The 21,606-nt window shown below is 42.0% G+C and overlaps 1 protein-coding gene across 7 annotated transcripts in view; it reads left to right on the top strand.

The window, feature by feature from the left end:
- Positions 1 to 16,097: 16,097 nt before the first annotated feature.
- LOC120025942 (calcium-dependent secretion activator 1-like) overlaps positions 16,098 to 21,606 on the top strand; it is a 145,903-nt gene continuing 140,394 nt past the window's right edge. For all 7 annotated transcript variants that reach the window (XM_038970729.1, XM_038970713.1, XM_038970696.1 and 4 more), the window contains exon 1: positions 16,098 to 16,442. In XM_038970729.1, coding sequence (XP_038826657.1) covers positions 16,098 to 16,442 — 345 coding nt within the window. The remainder of the gene's footprint in view (positions 16,443 to 21,606) is intronic.

Below are 21,606 nucleotides of genomic sequence, written 5' to 3'. Positions count from 1 at the left end.
GGCGATGTTGTTGCCGGTGATGTCCGGTGAGGACCTGCCTTACAACAGGCCTACAAGCTCTCAGTCCAGCCTCCCTCAGCCTATTGCGGACAGTCTGAGCACTGATGGAGGGATTGTGCGTTCCTGGTGTAACTCGGGCAGTTGTTGTTGCCATCCTGTACCTGTCTCGCAGGTATGATGTTTGGATGTACCGATCCTGTGCAGGTGTTGTTACACATGGTCTGCCACTGCGAGGACGATCAGCTCTCCGTCCAGTCTCCCTGTAGCGCTGTCATAGGCGTCTCACAGTACAGACATTGCAATTTATTGCTCTGGCCACATCTGCAGTCCTCATGCCTCCTTGCATTATGCCTAAGGCACATTCACGCAGATGAGCAGGAACCCTGGGCATCTTTCTTTGGGTGTTTTTCAGAGTCAGTAGAAAGGCCTCTTTAGTGTCCTACGTTTTCATAACTGTGACCTTAATTGTCTACCGTCTGTAAGCTGTTATTTTCTTAACAACAGTTCCACAGGTGTATGTTCATTAATTGTTTATGGATCATTGAACAAGCATGGGAAACGGTGTTCTAACCCTTTACAATGAAGATCTGTGAAGTTATAGGAATTATCTTTGAAAGACAGGGTCCTGAAAAAGAGACGTTTCTTTTTTTGCTGAGATTACTTTTGCCATTATCCCCAAGGTTCCGTTCACGTGGTCCCCAGCTGTTGGCTGGGCGTTTTCAGATGTCAAGCATTGATTCACCACAGACCCCATCTTAATGCATCCAGACCCATCCCGTTAGTTCGTGGTGGAGGTCGACGCCTCAGACGTTGGAGTGGGGGCCTTCCTGTCCCAGCGGTCTGCCCGGGACCAAAAGCTGCACCCCTGCACTTTCCTGTCCCATCATCTTAGTCCTGCTGAGAGGAAATACCACGTGGGAAATCGGGAACTTCTTGCTGTGAAGATGGCACTGGAGGAGTGGAGACACTGGCTAGAAGGGGTGGAACATCCATTCTTAGTGTGGACCGACCATAAGAATCTGGAATATCTCCGCACCGCCAAGTGCCTTAACTCAACCATCTCCTACCGCCCTGGGTCCATGAATGTGAAGCCTGATGCTCTCTCTTGTTTGCAGAGCTCTGTAGCTACACCGTCTGACCCAGACACCATCCTCCCTACCTCCTGTCTGGCAGCTACACCCGTCTGGGGTATCGAGAGCCTGTTCTGCAAGACACAGCATTCCCAGACCCTGGGGGGCCCGGCTAACCGGTTGTTTGTCCCAGATTTTGCTCAGTCCCTGTTCCTAGAATGGGTTAATTTTTCTAACCTTACCTGCCACCCCGGCTCCTGCCCAACCCTGGCTTTCCTCCGACAACGGTTTTGCTGGCCCACGGTTCCTGACGTCTCCACTTTCGTCGCCGCCTGCACTGTGTGTGCGCAGAATAAGACTCCGTGGCAAGTAGCGGCAGGCCTCCTTCAACCACTCCCTGTTCCCATATATCCCTGGACTTTGTCACTGGTCTCCCTCCGTCCGCTGGCAAAACCACCATCCAGGTTTTCCAAAGGCGCCCATTTCATTCCCCTGCCCAGGTTACCCTATGCTAAGGAGACGGCCCAGCTCATGGTACAGGATGTCTTCCGGATCCATGGACTTCCGGTCGACATGCTATCCGATCGTTGTTCTAAGTTCTCGTCCCGATTGTGGAAGGCGTTCTGCACCCTCCAGGGTTTTATCCCCAATCTAACGGCTAGTTGGAGTGAGCCAATCAGGACCTGGAGACGACTCTTCATTGCCTCATCTTTGCCAACCCCACCACCTGAAGCCAGCAACCCTTCCCTGCTCAGCCAATGGTTTCTCGCCCTTCGAGTGTTCCTTGGGTTACTGGCCTCCGCTCTTCCCCGAGTAAAAGGAATAAGTCAGCATACCCTCGGCCCAGATGTTCGTCCGCTGCTGTCAGCATACCTGGAAGAGAGCCCGGCTCCGGACCCTGGCTCCCCGCTATAGTCTCGGGCAAAGGGTATGGCTCTCCACTCAGGATCTGCCCCTCCGGGTGGAGTCCCGTAAACTTTCACCCCACTTTATTGGCCCTTTCCCAGTCTCTAAAGTCCTTAGCCCCACTGCTGTTCGTCTTATGTTGCCCCGCACCCTCTGTATACATTCCATTTGCCATGTGTCTAGGATTAAACCTCTGTCTCACAGCCCTTTGTCTCCTGTTTCCAAAAATAAGCCAGGAAGGAGGAGAGATGACTAGAAACGATTCGGTTGACCATTTTATGTGTGGATTAATTGGCGGAGTAGAGGACGTTGTGCATTACAGGTAAAATAACAACTCAATGTTTATATCCCAGGACAAATTAGCTAGCAACAGCAAGCTAGCTAAATAGGACAAATTAGCTAGCAAGTGCAAGCTAGCTGGCTAAATTGCCATAAATGTTTAATACTTTTTGACCTGTCCCCAAATGAATGTAATTGCTTCAGAGTTTGTGAACCTGCGTGTCGTGATCGCGTTTGGTGTGGGGGGACAAAATACATTTATGCACGATGGCGCACGATGGGGCACACGCGCAGCCGGTTTGGGTTATGTGTCAGAGTGAATAATAATTTAATTTAGCAAAACTGCAGGGCTGAAAAGAAATAGCACACACACAAAGAGGAACAGACACAAAAATTGTGTATAAGATACAGTGTGGTCCGGAATGATTCGATCCCTTGATAAAAACTAGCAAACAATACTGGATATACAGTGGGGAGAACAAGTATTTGATACACTGCCGATTTTGCAGGTTTTCCTACTTACAAAGCATGTAGAGGTCTGTAATTTTTTTATCATGGGTACACTTCAACTGTGAGAGACGGAATCTAAAACAAAAATCCAGAAAATCACATTGTATGATTTTTAAGTAATTCATTTGCATTTTATTACATGACATAAGTATTTGATCACCTACCAACCAGTAAGAATTCCGGCTCTCACAGACCTGTTAGTTTTTCTTTAAGAAGCCCTCCTGTTCTCCACTCATTACCTGTATTAACTGCACCTGTTTGAACTCGTTACCTGTATAAAAGACACCTGTCCACACACTCAATCAAACAGACTCCAACCTCTCCACAATGGCCAAGACCAGAGAGCTGTGTAAGGAGATCAGGGATAAAATTGTAGACCTGCACAAGGCTGGGATGGGCTACAGGAAAATAGGCAAGCAGCTTGGTGAGAAGGCAACAACTGTTGGCGCAATTATTAGAAAATGGAAGAAGTTCAAGATGACGGTCAATCACCCTCGGTCTGGGGCTCCATGCAAGATCTCACCTCGTGGGGCATCAATGATCATGAGGAAGGTGAGGGATCAGCCCAGAACTACACGGCAGGACCTGGTCAATGACCTGAAGAGAGCTGGGTCCACAGTCTCAAAGAAAACCATTAGTAACACACTACGCCGTCATGGATTTAAATCCTGCAGCGCACGCAAGGTCGCCCTGCTCAAGCCAGCGCATGTCCAGGCCCGTCTGAAGTTTGCCAATGACCATCTGGATGATCCAGAGGAGGAATGGGAGAAGGTCATGTGGTCTGATGAGACAAAAATAGAGCTTTTTGGACTAAACTCCACTCGCCGTGTTTGGAGGAAGAAGAAGGATGAGTACAACCCCAAGAACACCATCCCAACCGTGAAGCATGGAGGTGGAAACATCATTCTTTGGGGATGCTTTTCTGCAAAGGGGACAGGACGACTGCACCGGATTGAGGGGAGGATGGATGGGGCCATGTATCGCGAGATCTTGGCCAACAACCTCCTTCCCTCAGTAAGAGCATTGAAGATGGGTCGTGGCTGGGTCTTCCAGCATGACAACGACCCGAAACACACAGCCAGGGCAACTAAGGAGTGGCTCCGTAAGAAGCATCTCAAGGTCCTGGAGTGGCCTAGCCAGTCTCCAGACCTGAACCCAATAGAAAATCTTTGGAGGGAGCTGAAAGTCCGTATTGCCCAGCGTGAGCCCCGAAACCTGAAGGATCTGGAGAAGGTCTGTATGGAGGAGTGGGCCAAAATCCCTGCTGCAGTGTGGGCAAACCTGGTCAAGAACTACAGGAAACGTATGATCTCTGTAATTGCAAACAAAGGTTTCTGTACCAAATATTAAGTTCTGCTTTTCTGATGTATCAAATACTTATGTCATGCAATAAAATGCAAATTAATTACTTAAAAATCATACAATGTTTTAGATTCCGTCTCTCACAGTTGAAGTGTACCTATGATAAAACATTACAGACCTCTACATGCTTTGTAAGTAGGAAAACCTGCAAAATCGGCAGTGTATCAAATACTTGTTCTCCCCACTGTATATATATTGTATGTAAAAAATATATATAAAACGTATGTTATTTTATACTAACACAATAGCTTAGATTTAGTTTTACAGGTAATAAAAAACATTATCAGAAAGATGATGATTGGATCCTGTTTTCAATACTCCAGCAACTTCACCTTGCAAGGATAATGACATGGAGCATTTAAAAATAAAATGTTTTCTGAGATTGGAGAACACATTGGGAGGGATCTTAGACCATTCCTCTATACAGAATCTTTCCAGATCCTTCATATCTTTCATCTGTGCTTAAGGACTGCCCTCTTCAATTCAAACCACAGGTTTTCAATGGGGTTGAAGTCCAGAGACTGAGATGGCCATTGCAACATTTTGATTTTGTGGTTAATTAACCATTTCTTTGTGGATTTTGTTGTGTGCTTGGGGTTATTGTCTTGCTGGAAGATTCAATTGCAGCCAGGTTTCAGCCTCCTGGCAGATGCAACTAGGTATTTGGCTAAAATGTTGTGGTACTGTGTAAAGTTAATTATGTCGTTGACCTTAACAAGGGCCCCAGGACCAGTAGCCCCATAACATCAAAGATCCACCACCATATTTTACAGTAGGGGTGAGGTATTTTCTGCATATGGATTGTTCTTTCAAAGACCAAACCCACCATTGGTGTGCGTGGCCAAAGAGCTCTATTTTCATGTAATTGTCCATTTTTTTTAGCATACAATATAGTTTAGTATTTTTTGCATATTTTTATCAAGGCATCCAACAATTCTGGACCCCACTGTATTTTTCAATGGATTTTACTTATAGTCTGCAAATGTGCTCAAATGTGATAATGTTTTTAAAGTATGACAAAACACCGCTACTTTATTTTGTAAGGCAACATGTAGCTAGTGTTGTAATGTAGAAAAAGTCAGGCCGAGGCTTCTATTGAGTTGCCTGCCCCATATTGATTGTTAATTGCCAAATTAGGTTCTGTGCTGTCATCTAATCTATCAATCAACCGGCAAGAATGACAACAAATTGATACTCTTAATTAAGAAGTCATATGGCAGAGCTAAAACCACCTCAAGAAGATGTCAACTCACGCGCACGCACGCACGCACGCACGCACGCACGCACGCACGCACGCACGCACGCACGCACACACACACACACACACACACACACACACACACACACAGAGAGAGAGAGAAAAACAGTCAACCTGCACAGTTTAGTTTTCAAAGCTTCTCCCCACAATTTCAAACACTTGTGTATCCAGCTATATAGTTCCAAATTCCTTCAAAATACAAAGTTTTGGTTCCCTTTAATGATTGGCTTTGTGGAACTAAATCGCTAATAAGCAACACATACATTATTTAACTTTAAATCTGAGTCATTTAGCAGAAACTCATTTATCCAGAACAACTTACAATTAGTAAATTCAGTTAATACATAGCTAGGTGACACAACCACGTATCACAGAAGTAGCAAGTGCATTTTCATAAATACTAGTCTACACAGGATTTCGAATTGTAAGTGAAAAAATACATTATATTTACCATTAGTTCACTGCACTCAAAATGTATGTTTTGCATTATTTAGTTGGATTCAGTTAACAGCAGAGTATCTAATGATGTGTAAATATGAATTTGTTCTTAACTGACTTGTCTAGTTAAATAAAGGTCGATTTTTATATATATACAGATGAAGATGGAAGTTTAGCCAAATACATTTAAACTCAGTTAATCCAAGTAAAAACCTAACTGTTTTAGGTCAGTTAGGATCACCACTTTATTTTAAGAATGTGAAATGTCAGAATAATAGTAGAGAGAAGGATTTATTTCAGCTTTTATTTCTATCATCACATTCCCAGTGGGTCAGAAGTTTACATACACTCAATTAGTATTTGGTAGCATTGCCTTTAAATTGGTAAACTTGGGTCAAACGTTTCGGGTAGCCTTCCACAAGCTTTCCACAATAAGTTGGGTGAATTTTGGCCCATCCCTCCTGACAGAGCTGGTGTAACTGAGTCAGGTTTGTAGGCCCCCTTGCTTGCACACACTTTTTCAGTTCTGCCCACACATTTTCTATAGGGTTGAGGTCAGGGCTTTGTGATGGCAACTCCAATATCTTGACTTTGTTGTCCTTAAGTCATTTTGCCACAACTTTGGAAGTATGCTTGGGGTCATTGTCAAATTGACCAAGCTTTAACTTCATGACTGATGTCTTGAGATGTTGCTTCAATATATCCACATAATTTCCCTCCTCATGATGCAACCTATTTTGTGAAGTGCATCAGTCCCTCCTGCAGCAAAGCACCCCCACCACATGACGCCGCCACCCCTGTGCTTCATGGTTGGGACGGTGTTCTTCAGCTTGCAAGCTTCCCCCTTTTTCCTACAAACATAACAATGGTCATTATGGCCAAGCAGTTCTATTTTTGTTTCATCAGACCAGAGGACATTTCTCCAAAAAGTACGATCTGTGTCCCTATGTGCAGTTGCAAATCATAGTCTGGCTTTTTTATGGCAGTTTTGGAGCAGTGGCTTCTTCCTTGCTGAGCGGCCTTTCAGGTTATGTCAATATAGGACTAATTTTACTGTGGATATAGATACTTTTGTACCTGTTTCCTATAGCATCTTTACAAGGTCCTTTGCTGTTGTTCTGGGATTGATTTGCACTTTTCAAACCGAAGTACATTCATCTCTAGAAGACAGAACGCATCTCCTTCCTGAGCAGTATGACGGCTGTGTGGTCCCATGGTGTTTATACTGGCGTACTATTGTTTGTACAGATGAACTTGGTACCTTCAGGTGTTTGGAAATTGCTCCCAAGGATGAACCAGACTTGTGGAGGTCTACAATTTTTTTCTGAGGTCTTGGCTGATTTCTTTTGATTTTTACATGATGTCATGCAAAGAGGCACTGAGTTTGAAGGCAGGCCTTGAAATACATCCACAGGTACACCTCCAATTGACTCAAATGATGTCAATTGTCCTATCAGAAGCTTCTAAAGCCATAACATCATTTTCTGGAATTTTCCAAGCTGTTTAAAGGCACAGTCATCTTAGTGTATGTAAACTTCTGACCCACTGGAATTGTGATACAGTGAATGATAAGTGAAATAATCTGTCTGTAAACAATTGTTGGAAAAATGACTTGTGTCATGCACAAAGTAGATGTTCTAAACGAATTGCCAAAACTATAGTTTGTTAACAAGAAATTTGTGGAGTGGTTGAAAAACAAGTTTTAATGACTCCAACCTAAGTGTATGTAAACTTCCGACTTCAACTGTATATATATATATTATATTCTCCTACATTCAATAAAAAAATAAAATCATTAGCAAAACCTGCTGTATTCCAAATAGCCCCCTATTCCTTACATAGTGCACTACTTTTGACCATAGACAACTTACATTTAAAACTTCTTAAGGATCAGCGTTCCGTCAACAGGACAGTTGTAAATCATGAGGACCGTTATGTCAAGATCGCAGATTTTAGAGTAACAACAAATGTCGGTACATAAAAGTGTCTTATATCGGCTGAAAGCTTGTTAATATAACTGCACTGTCCAATTTACAGTAGCTATTACTGCGAATAAATGCCATGCTATTGTTTGAGGAGAACTCCTAACAACAAAACACTTTTTTCAAAAGTGATAGATTTGATAAATTCACCTCTGAAGGTGAAATATGTACTTACATTCTGAAATCTTGCTCTGATTTATCACCCAGAGATAACATGAAGTGTCGTTTTGTTAGATAAAATCCTTTTTCATATCCTAAAAAGATCCATATAGCATGCACGGTTGATTTTGTAATTCCACTCGTTCAATTTGCAAAGAAAGGAATCTGTGAAAATTTCACCCTAAACGTTGTTTCGACGAGTTAAATCATGTTCGTATCTATTCCTCAGAGATCATAGAAGGTAACAAGACTTCACAATTTCATTAGGGGTGTAGTATATCCTATAGGACACCATATTTGGTCGGAGAGCGATGCCTTCATGGCACGCTGATGACGCGGGCGGCCATCACTTGAACAACTGTATCTTTGTCAAATAAGCACCAATCGGGGACAAACAAAGCTAGCTATATAGCCAAAGAGCTGGGCATTACGGGAGTATCCGTAAACCATGTATATGTCGTAGAATGTAGCTTCTAACCTTGTACGACAGCATGCCTTTTCATTTTGGACAAAAATTATAAGGATATTCAGAGTTATGAAGTTATGAAAACTGGTTGTTTTGCAAATGTTGAACTTATATTATGGCTACTAATACTTGGAAAGCTAAATCAAAGTCCAAGTATACAGATTTGACGATATTCTTGCATAAAAATGGAATATGAATGCGAATGTCTCCTTTTACAATTTGCCCAAATGTACCTGGGGACTTCACACTAAAAGTCTTGAGGATCAGTCATGCTCCAAGTTATCCATCTGAAACTTTGCACATACACTGCTCCCATCTTGTGGACACTATCAGAATTACAACCAGAGTGATGCTATAATAGTGACCTTTCTCTTGCATTTCAAAGATGGTGGTAAAAAAACACTGGTTGGTTTTTTCTTTGTATTTTCTTCTACCAGATCTATTGTGTTATAATCTCCTACATTCAATTCACATTTCCACAAACTTCAAAGTGTTTATTTTCAAAATATGCATATCCTTGCTTCAGGGCCTGAGCTACTGGCAGTTAGATTTGTGTATGTCATAAGGGAGAAAATTGGGGGGGGGAGGGGGCTATGTATGGACAGCAAACTCTGAATTTTAAACTCACCATGAAATGCAAAGAGTAAATGGGAGAAAGGGAAAATTAGTGTAAAACAACACCCTGTCATTGGGCATCCCAAATGGTACCCTATTCCCTTATTGTACACTAAGGGCCCTTGTCAAAAGCATTGTACTAAATAGGGAATAGGGCGCCATTTGGGACACAGCTTGAGTGTGAAAACCAAGCAACTTCTAGACAGCGATTTCATCACCTTCAATCACACAGAGCAGATGCAGGTCTAGGTCGAGCTAAAAGGGCCACATATCAAGATAAACTTAATTGAATATGACAGCAATTGTATAGGTTTTGTTACTGTGTGTCTTGCTTGATGAGTCATAGAATTATAAATATGGTGTGTTTTTACCAAAACAGAGGTGGTGTGCCACTTTGGAATTATTTCAATTAAGGACTCTAACTTTAATGACCTTGATCCAAATGTATTTTTGGTAACACTTTACAGGACATTATAAGAGGGTCATACAGCATGCTCATAACAATTCTTACAATGCATAATAACTGCATTATAATGCATTATAATGCATTATACCTATAACATTACATATCATGTAATGTTCATGTTAGCATATTTTTCATACAGCGCTACTAAGGATATCTACAGAATAATGGCACCAAAGTTACTAAGGTTTCCTTTGTTAAGTCAGTATTATGCAAGACTGAGTAAAGCCATAATGATGTGTTTCTATGAATAGCCTAAATGAAATGAACAATACTAGCAGGCAGGGACAGGAACTGATGCGTTCTTAAATTGTGTTGTAAATAATAAATTACTTAAAAATGGCTTGTTAGTGTTGGTGTTATGCATGTCTTAGGCCTACTCATATCTACAGAGATCAGCACTGATTGCTCATTTGAGAGGACTTTTAATCTGCAGGAGCAGTAGGTTATGTTAACCGTATGTCATTCCTAACGGTAATTATATTGCCTATCTGTGTTGAGTAATGGTAATATATCCACCACTGTCACTCACTGCATACACTTCCCTACATATTTATTTGGACAGTGAAGCAAAAATGTTGAATTTGGCTCTATACCCTAGCATTTTGGATTTGAGATCATACCCCCAATACAGTACATGCTAACCTTTCACCATTACCAATAAGGGGGGGGGGGGGGGGGGGGGGGTGATTTAGTTAGCTAGCTTGCTGTTGCTAGCTAATCTGTCCTGGTATATAAACATTGGGTTGTTAATTTTACCTGAAATGCACAAGGTCCTCTACTCCAACAATTAAACCACAGATAAAAGGGGTAAACCACATTCGTTTCTAGTAATCTCTCCTCCTTCAGGATTCTTCTTCTTTGGACTTTATATGGAGGTTGTCAACCAACTTTAAGGTGCATTACCACCACCAACTGGACTGAAGTGGGGACATCAGTTCATCTTTCAGTCACATGCTAATATCATCTCTTCTCTGCTCAGCAGTCTGGTTAGTTCAGCTCTTAGCCCTGTCAGGGTCTTCGTGTGTGTGTGGTCACATGACAGTTCATGGCAGTTGTGAGTGACCAGTACCAGCTTCAGGAACATGGCTTGACATAGACACCTTTCCTTAGCTGCACAGCCCTCCTGTATCATATACTTGTTCTGTACCATGCTGTAAAATTAAATAGGCCTGGACACCCATAGAACACGTCACAGGATTATTCCATCTCCAGCCCAAGGAGCCTTATTGTTGTGCGGGCGGAGCAGGTGAACCCAAGTGCAGACTCAGACGAGGAGACAGGGATAAGGTAACTAAGGTATTTATTGAAAAGCAGGGGAGAGATGAGGTGCAGGCCAGGGGAAGCTCGGCGGGTAGCAGGGAACCAGGAACTGAGGCTGAGGCTGGGGCAAGGGGAGTAGGGGCAGGGTAAGCAGGTCACACACACACACACACACACACACACACACACACACACACACACACACACACACACACACACACACACACACACACACACACACACACACACACACACACACACACACACACACAGAGAGAGAGAGAGAGAGAGAGAGGGGGGGAGAGCACTGGGGGAGTGGTGGCAGGTTAGGGAGACACAGGATGAGAAGTAGTGGGCGTGGCAGGAGCAGATGTAACACTTAGAGTGAATTAATAATTTAATTTAGCAAAACTGCAGGGATGAAAATAAATGACACACACACACACACAAAGAGGAACTGACACAAAAATAGTGTATAATGTGTGTGTGTGTGTGTGTGTGTGTGTGTGTGTGTGTATGAGATTGTCTGAGATTGTTTGAGTGGAGACAGGTGTGCTGGAGGTAGAGCAGATCCCCACCAGCTGCAACCTGTTCCATAATCAAGGTCTGGAATTATTCGATCCCTTGATAAAGATTAGCCAACAATAAATTATACAAATACTGAGCTACAGTGGCAAGAAAAAGTATGTGAACCCTTTGCAAATAAATCAAATTTGATCTGATCTTCATCTAAGTCACAACAATAGACAAACATAGTGTGCCTAAACTAATAACACACAAATGATTGTATTTTCCTGTCTATATTGAATACAACATTTAAACATTCACAGAGTAGGTTGGAAAAAGTATGTGAACCCCTAGGCTAATGACTTCTCCAAAAGCTAATTGGAGTCAGGAGTCAGCTAATCTGGAGTCCAATCAATGAGACAAGATTGGAGATGTTGGTTAGAGCTGCCTTGCCCTATAAAAAACACTCACAAAATTGGAGTTTGCTATTCACAAGAAGCATTGCCTGATGTGAACCATGCCTCGATGTCACGGCCGTTTAAAGGAGTGGACCAAGGCACAGCGTTTTGAGCGTACATACTTCTTTATTAAAAAAAGAATGAACACTAAACTACTAACAAAATAGCAAACGAAACGTGAAGCCAACGTAGTGCTCACAGGCAACTAAACATGGACAACTACACACAAAACCAAAATGGAAAATGGCAACCTAAATAGGATGCCCAATCAGAGACAACGATAAACAGCTGTCTCTGATTGGGAACCAATTCAGGCCACCATAAACCTACATTCCCCTAGACAATACAAAATCCCCATAGATAAACAAAAAAAACCTGGACAAGACAAAAACCCTAAACAATACAAAAACTAAACTAACCACCCTTGTCACACCCTGACCTAACCAAATAATGAAGAAAACAAATATAACTAAAGTCAGGGCGTGACAGAACCCCCCCCCCCCCCCCCCCCAAAGGTGCGGACTCCCGGCCGCAAACCTAAGCCTATATGGGAGGGTCTGGGTGGGCATTTCTCCGCGGTGGCGGCTCTGGTGCGGGACGTGGACCCCGCTCCACTTTAGGCTTGGCCCACTTAGGTGGCGCCTCTGGAGCAGGGACCCTCGCCGCGGGCCCCGGACAGGAGGGTGACTCTGGCAGCTCCGGACAGGAGGGCGACTCTGGCAGCTCCCGAAAGGAGGGCGACTCTGGCAGCTCCGGACAGGAGGGCGACTCTGGCAGCTCCGGACATTTTTAAATAAAATGTATTTTATTTTATACTAATACAACAGCTTAGAGTTAGTTTAACAAGTAATTAAAAAAAAGAGGTCAAAATGATTGGATCGTTTATTTTTAATACTCCAGCAACTTCACCTTGCAAGGATAATGACATGGAGCATTTAAAAATAAAATGTTTTCTGAGATTGGAGAACACATTGGGAGGGATCTTAGACCATCCCTCTATACAGAATCTTTCCAGATCCTTCATATCTTTCATCTGTGCTTAAGGACTGCCCTCTTCAATTCAAACCACAGGTTTTCAATGGGGTTGAAGTCCAAAGACTGAGATGGCCATTGCAACATTTTGATTTTGTGGTTAATTAACCATTTCTTTGTGGATTTTGTTGTGTGCTTGGGGTTATTGCCTTACTGGAAGATACACTTGCAGCCACGTTTTACCCTCCTGGCAGATAACTAACTAGGTAACTAGGTAATTGGCTAAAATGTTGTGGAACTAGTAATCTTTCCGTCAGTCTTCTTCTTCTTTGGACTTCATACGGCGGTTGGCAACCAACTTTAACTCTACCGCTTCTCTCTCCCGGATCCGGGATCCTCCTCATCAAAAAAGCTGACTAGCATAGCCTAGCCTAACGGGACAGGGATATCATATAATATAATTTTCATGAAATCACAAGTCCAATACAGCAAATGAAAGATAAACATCTTGTGAATCCAGCCATCATTTCCAATTTTTAAAATGTTTTACAGCGAAAACACAATATGTATTTCTATTAGCTAACCACAATAGCCAAACACACAACCGCATATTTTCACCATGTTTCCACCGCATAGGTAGCTTTCACAAAACCGACAAAATAGAGATAAAATTAGTCACTAACCAAGAAACAACTTCATCAGATGACAGTCTTATAACATGTTATACAATACATTTATGTTTTGTTCGAAAATGTGCATATTTGAGGTATAAATCATAGTTTTACATTGCAGCCACCATCAAAAATAGCACCAAAGCAGCCAGAATAATTACAGAGAGCAACGTGAAATACATAAATACTCATCATAAAACATTTATGAAAAATACATGGTGTACAGCAAATAAAAGATAAACATCTTGTGAATCCAGCCAATATTTCCGATTTTTTAAGTGTTTTACAGCGAAAACACAATATAGAATTATATTAGCTTACCACAATAGCCAAACACACAAACGCATTTATTCACCGCAAAGGTAGCTTTCGCAAAAACCAGCAAAGGATATACAATTAATCACTAACCTTGAACAAATTCATCAGATGACAGTCTTATAGCATCATGTTATACAATACAATTATGTTTTGTTCGAAAATGTGCATATTTATAGCTACAAATCCTGGTTATACATTGTGAATACGTAACATCGATTCACCAGAATCTCCGGAGATATTTTGGACACTCACCTAATCTGACCAAAGAACTCATCATAAACTTTACATAAAAATACTTGTTGTATGGCAAATGAAAGATGCACTGGTTCTTAATGCAGCCGCTGTGTTAGATTTTTAAAAATAACTTTACCATAACATACAGCTTGCGTTATTGTGAGACAGCGCTCACCAAAACGGCGGAGAATAGGAGTCAACATTTTACACAGAAATACGAAATAACATCATAAATGTTTTCTTACTTTTGCTGAGCTTCCATCAGAATGTTGTACAAGGAGTCCTTGGTCCAGAATAAATCGTTGTTTGGTTTTAGAATGTCCATTTCTTCTGTCGAATTCGCTCCACAATGCTAGCCAAGGTTGCTAACATTCCCATCCTCTCTTGACGCAAAGAACGGAAAACTCCAAAAGTCCCAATAAACGTTGAATAAACTGATAAAACTTGGTTGAAAAAACCTACTTTATGATGTTATTATCATATGTATCAAATAAAATCAGAGCCGGAGATATTCGCCGTGTAAACCGAACGCTTTTCAGAAGACAATGTCGAGCTCCGCCGCGCGCCTTCGAAGACAAAGAAAATTCCGGACCTGTCACTCCAAAAGCTCTTGTTCGGGCTCAGATCACGCTAGACACCCCATTCCACCTTCCACTGCCTGTTGACATCTAGTGGAAGGCGTACGAAGTGCATGCATATCGATAAATAAAAGCCAGTTGAATAGGCAGGCCCTGAAACAGAGCCTCGTTTTCAGATTTTTCACTTCCTATATGGAAGTTTGCTGCAAAATGAGTTCTGTTTTACTCACAGATATAATTCAAACAGTTTTAGAAACTTCTGAGTGTTTTCTATCCAATAGTAATAATAATATGCATATTGTATGATGTAGAAAAGAGTGCGAGGCCGCTTCATTTGGGCACGATTTTTTCCAAAGTGAAAACAGCGCCCCCCTATTGACAAGAAGTGTTAAGGTGCATTACCACCACCAGCTGGACTGAAGCTGGGACCTTTCAATGAACTGTGCTCCTAAAAACCAATGAGGAGATGGGCGAGGCGGGACTTGCAGCGTGTCCAGCGTCACAAGTGGAACCAAGTTCTATTTTAGCGTCTGGCTATGCAGATGCTCGTTGACACGTGCCAGCAGTGTGGATGCAATGATTGAATTACATGTATGTGTACATATATTTTGCAATTCTCGTGCACGTGAGGCGAACGGTGTGGTCAGCATGTTAGCTTCACTGTCCAAACAAATACATATAGAGGAGTGTATTTACATGTAACTTAAACCCCAACTGAATTGAATTGTGAATTCACATAAATTAATTTGAAATGGAGATGTGAAACAATTTAGGCCTCCTGTGAGTGGCACAGTGGACACAGTGGACACAGTACACTGTAACAAAACATCAACAAATACAGTGGTCAAAAATCGGCATTCGTTCAAAGTCAACGGGTGTAACCCTTGCTTTACCCAGGCTGTATCACAACCGGCCGTGATTGGGAGTCCCATAGGGCGGCGCACAATTGGCCCAGTGTCGTCTGGGTTTGGCTGGTGTAGGCCGTCATTGTAAATAAGAATTAGTTCTTAACTGACTTGCCTATTTAAATAAAATATTAAATAAAAAATACTCTACCGAGCGAAGGCAGACGCCAGCGAACAGATTCAGCACCATGGCCAGTTCCTCTTCTCGCGCCTGCGCCTGTTCTAGAGCTCTGCTGACAGGAAGAGGCCATCGCTCGCGCTTTTCATTGAAGGGTCTGCTTTCACTCATAGGCGCCCCCCCCCTCCCTCCTTCTAGCATATCCGCTGCTTTCACTCATAAGCGCCACCCCCCCCCCCTCCTCCTCGCACATCCGCTGCTTTCACTCATAGGCGCCCCCCTCCCTCCTTCTCGCACATCCGCGTCTGTGGTGCAGGCGGAGATTGATGTGCTGTGTCTGTGCGCGTGCAGCATCTCAGCTCTCTCTCCATGCATAAGTTGTATTTTCTGGCATCCTTCAGAAAAGGCTCAACAGATTCAGTTTTCTTTCGATTCGAGGATTATATTCAATTCTTAAGCAGATACAGGTTTACATTCAGTTTAGGTTACAATCCGAATTCTTATCAAATTCACAAATTTTGAGAATAGGAGTTCTGCAAGGCTACATCCTCTGTAAGGCAGCAAAATGTTGGATCCGTCATCCAGCGAGGAGGAATCGGATGGTGGGATGGTGGAGGAGGAACACCATCACAAGGAGGCATCGGCACCCCAGAGCGGAGCCCGCATCTCTCCAAGCCGGACCAGCGAGAGCTCCGGCGGGCTTGCGCCCAGCAGCAGCCGCAGTAGCGCTCGCCCGACCAGCCCGAGCCCGTCAGCTGCCAGCGAGCAGGAGAAGGTGGAGGAGGCGAATTTGCAGAAGGAAGAAGAGGAGCGCAAAAAGAAGTTGCAACTATATGTATTTGTGATGCGGTGCATTGCATACCCTTTCAATGCAAAACAGCCCACCGATATGGCGAGACGACAACAGAAGGTAAGCCACCCACGGTGGAATGGACGTAAATCATCACGTGTAAACGAATAGCCTACTTTTCACATCAATGATTAGCTAGATGCTCTCTTACAGGACCTAAAAAAAGGCCGGATAAAGGCTACGTCAATAATAAGCCTATACTATCCCACAAACTCACACTAAATAGCCTACCATCATATCACAGCAATAGCTATACATAGCAAACACCGACCTTCTCCTCCATACACTGTTTACATGAATGTAGAATGTAGCTGAATTCAGCCATGCATAGGCTATGATGTGGGTTCGTATTGAACCATCATAGCACTGCAGAGCCATGCAGATGGCTGTTAGATAAAACATTCGTTTCTACATACACAGTCATCAACTGCAGGGCCTTGCACATCATCCAAACCATGCACCGTGTCATTTATACACTTCTATTGCGGAAGGGAATTTTTTGAAAATAACCTAAATAAATAAGTGTCATTGCAGTTCTAGGCTTCACCATAGTCATGTGAGTAGTTCTCATTCGAGGTCTTGAGCTGTGTGTGCTACTCCGGTTGTTGGATGAAATTGTAGCCTTTTTGCGCCATCACTTGCCCTGTTCATTCATTTTCCCAAGGTGACTTATAGTAGCCTAAGCCCTAAAGGTCCGGACAACATTGAAAACATTCGGAAGGCCTGCATATTTTCTGTTCAGCGGGGATAATACAGGCAGCCTATAGCATAGGGCTAATACATTTTTCTTCATAGAAATTTAATTATTTAATCCGTTTCTGTTAATATTTGATTTGGTCACGTGTCCACAATACGTGACCTATCTACTGTTTAGTTAGGGCCATTTATGGTTTATTTCTTGCCGTTTGGTGAATACATTCAGCCTTAAATATATACCCCATATTTATTTAAAAAAAATTATAAACTGTTCCTATCTAAAAGGGTTACTGTGAATTTGACAGTAGTTTACAGGCAGCTCGGTGGCATGTACAATTCTGTATTTCATATTACAGTACACCTAATATACTATATATACGGCAAGTAATGACACAGTACAATAATGTAAAATTGACTGCATTATACTGTAAAAAAATGTCAATGCTACTGTAATCGAAATGAATGAATGAATCATTGCATGATTGAATGAAATGCATTGAGGGGAGGGGTTTGTATTTCATCAGCATTTTACTGTAATTATAAGTTTGGCTGCTAGGTGAAATGGTACATATTACAGTATATTAATACACATTTATTATTTTATATCACTTAATAAAGGCTTCTAAACTGGAAGCAACTACTGGGCAAAACAGACCAAAAGGTTATGGCAAAAATGTTTAAGGCTTGCTGCATCTCCAATCAGTACCCTGTACAAGTTGATGGGGACACTATCAACACATGAGTTAAATTGGTACAGCATTCTTACTCATGGGTGCAACAAATATAGCCTCTCATAAGACACACCTCAAAATATGTTAATGAGACAGAAACAGCAATACCATGCAACCACTAGTGGTCAAAGGTATTTTTTGTTGCATTTTGTGGTGTGGAATTACAGTACCATTTGAAATGCAGCAATTATTTGCACCGCCCACAACATTTTCCCACAATGCACCATAATTTATAGCATGCTGCTGTAAAACATTTCAGAGTATTTTACTGTTGATAATACCCCAAATTACTGTATAATTTATTGTTTTCTGTTATGGTGTAAGCTACTGTGTAGGCTAGATATGGCAGATTTTGAGAACATATTGTACTGGTGTCTGTCGGTGGACACTTATCAACAGTCATGGGATGCTGCCCAACCGACGCAACATGTCCACAAGAAAACAGGAAAAATATAGAATGGTTAACGTAATAAAAGTTTCTTCAATATTACAGTGCATTCGGAAAGTATTCAGACCCCATGACCTTTTCTACATTTTGTTACGTTAAAGCCTTATTCTAACATTTATTCAATCTTTTTTCCCCCTCATCAATCTACATCAACCCCATAATGAACAAGCAAAAACAGTTTTTTAGAAATGTTTGCAAATGTATTTAAAAAAAAATCTGAAATATCACATTTACATAAGTATTCAGACCCTTTACTCAGTAATTTGTTGAAGCACCTTTGGCAGCGATGACAGCCTCCAGTCTTCTTGGGTATGATGCTACAAGCTTGGCACACATGTATTTGGGGAGTTTCTCCCATTTCTCTCAGCAGATCCTCTCATGCTCTGTCAGGTTGGATGGGGAGCATTGCTGCACAGCTATTTTCAGGTCCCTCCAGAGATGTTCGATAGAGTTCAAGTCTGGGCTTTGGCTGGGCCGCTCAACGACATTCAGAGACTTGTCCTGAAGCCACTCCTACGTTGTCTTGGTTGTGTGCTTAGAGTCATTGTCCTGTTGGAAGGTGAACCTTTGCACCAGTCTGAGATCATGAGTGCTCTGGAGCAGGTTTTCATCAAGGCTCTCACTGTACTTTGCTCTGTTCATCTTTCCCTCAAACTTGACTAGTTTCCCATTCCCTGCCGCTGAAAAACATCCCCACAGCATGATTCTGCCACCACTATGATTCACCGTAGGGATGGTGCCAGGTTTCCTCCACACATGACGCTTGGCATTCAGGCCAAAAAGTTAAATCTTGGTTTCATCAGACCAGAGAATCTTGTTTCTCATGGTCTGATAGTCCTTTAGGTGCCCTTTGGTGAACTCCAAGTGTGCTGTCATGTGCTTTTTCTGAAGAGTGGCTTCCATTTGCCACTCTACCATAAAGGTCTGATTGGTGGAGTGATGCAGAGATGGTTGTCCTTTTGGGAAGGTTCTCCCATCTCCACAGAGGAACTCTGGAGCTCTGTCAGAGTGACCATCGGGTTCTTGTTCTAGGAAGAGTCTTGGTGGTTCCAAACTTTTTTCATTTAAGAATGATGGAAGCCACTGTGTTATTGGGGACCTTCAATGCTTCCCCAGATCTGTGCCTCGACAAATTCCTGTCTTGGAGATCTACGGACAATTCCTTTGAGCTCATGGCTTGGTTTTTGCTCTGACATGCACTGTCAACTGTGGGACCTTATATAGACAGGTGTGTGCCTTTCCAAATCATGTCCAATCAATTGAATGTACCACAGGTCTACCCCAATCAAGTTGTAGAAACATCTCAAGGATGATCAATGGAAACATGATGCACATGAGCTCAGTTTTGAGTCTCACAGCAAAGGGTCTGAATACTTATTTAAATAAGGTATTTCTGTTTTTAATGTTTTATAAATCTGCAAACATTTCTAAAAATCTGTTTTCACTTTGTCATTATGGGCTATTGTGTGTAGATTGATGAGGATACTTAAAATATATATATATTTTAGAATAAGGCTGTAACATAACAAAATGTGGAAAAAGTCAAGTGGTCTGAATACTTTCTGAATGCACTGTACATCGCTACATGTAATAATTCCCATTGTAATTAAGATTTTGATGCATGTTGTGGATGAGTGGGTATCCAAATAATTCCCAAAATCCAAAATGTAATTAGTGCAACTAGCCTGTGGTATTATCATTATATTATCTTATTTCCTCTACCGACCTAGTGCACAAACCCACACCAATAGAACTCGCCAGCTTGTAGACCTGAAAAACAGAAATGAGTTAGCATTTTCTACCTCTGGTTCGTTAGCCATTCCGGTTTGGGAAATTAATGGGGAAAGAATGGGGTTTTGAGATATACGCCAAAAATAAGGCCTGAGGTTAATACAGGCTTAGGATATCTTTTACGTTTTTTTCCTATGAGATAATATCAGTCAGTTAACATCACCTTTATGAATTATGAAGCCTTTATATGCTTTATGTACTTGTTTTGATTACATGTACTTGTTTTGATTACATAAATGCTTCAAAATATTCACCAAAAGTGAGGTTAGCTGATTAAGATTATCTCACGGAACGTATAGGGTAACTTGGGGTAACTAGCCCCCCCTAAGAACAATGTCCAATTGCTAACACAAAAAAAACTAGTTTGGTAAAAATGTGGTATATAGATGATGGTCATGCTTAGAGAAAAAACTACAATTCAGGCTGTAACACACCAAAATGTGGAATAAGTTAAGGGGTATTAATCATTTCTGAAGACACTGTAGTTCTATGTTTCTTATTTTACCTCAATGTTGCAACAACCCCTCTCTATACCATTGGTGTAATATTGAATTTTCTGCTGTCTTACATTCATTTCACTAGCCTATATTCATCATTTTCCAAAAAAGAATATCTACATACTGTACTTCCTGTCATGTCAGAGACATTGCACCACAAGAGGAAAATGTCAATGTTGTTCAGGTCTCATAAATATCTGTCTGTTCTTCAATGAGGCACAGCACACATTCACAATGAGGCACAGCACACATTCAGGCTATGTCCCAAATGGCACCCTATTCCGTAAACCACTACTTTTGACCAGAGCCCTATGGGGCCTGGTGACAAGTAGTGCACTATAAAGGGAATAGGATGCCATTTGGGACGAAGCCTCAGTTCATTCCTGTTCACTCAATGCCAGACAAAAGCTTCATATCTGTGATGACTCATGGGAGTAAGTCAGCACTGCATTGTACGCAATGATGGGATAAAGTGCATTTAGCATATTTACATATTATTATCTCCTATTAAAGGAGGCTGGTGAGCAGGTTGACGTTTATTGGGATGATTCTTGTCCTGGAGGCAGAGCAGAGCAATTTCCACTAGATGGGCCAGCTGCAAAGTCAAAATTGGCAGTATATTGTAAAAATTCATGAAAACCAAAATGAGCTTCTTGGTCTTAATTTAATGTTAGGGTTATAGGCAGATTGTTAGCAGTGTGGTTACGGTTAGGGTTAAGGTTAGGGTTAGGTTTAAAATCTGATTTTATGAATTTGTGGCTGTGACAGCTAGTGACTACCCTTCAGAGTGTCACGGTTTTCTAAAGTTGAACCCAGAAGCAGACCAGGACAAGGAGAGTAAGACGAAGGTGAGTATTTATTTACAAGTTTGAATGTAGTGATGGAAAAATCCAAGTGACGGAGCGGGCAGCGGAGGTGAGTTGATGGGATTGAATAGGCAGATCCAATGAAGTAACTGAAGTCACCGACGACCAGGTAGGGATGAGATGAGTGTTCCGGGTGAATGACTGTAGACAGAAAAAACGGAGGTGAGTTCAAGGCAAGCAAAACGTACAAAACAA

Source organism: Salvelinus namaycush, chromosome 2 (assembly GCF_016432855.1).
Source record: "Salvelinus namaycush isolate Seneca chromosome 2, SaNama_1.0, whole genome shotgun sequence".
Lineage (NCBI taxonomy): Eukaryota > Metazoa > Chordata > Actinopteri > Salmoniformes > Salmonidae > Salvelinus > Salvelinus namaycush.
The sequence above is the reverse complement of the archived record's forward strand: the minus strand, read 5'-3'. Positions and strand labels throughout refer to the sequence as shown.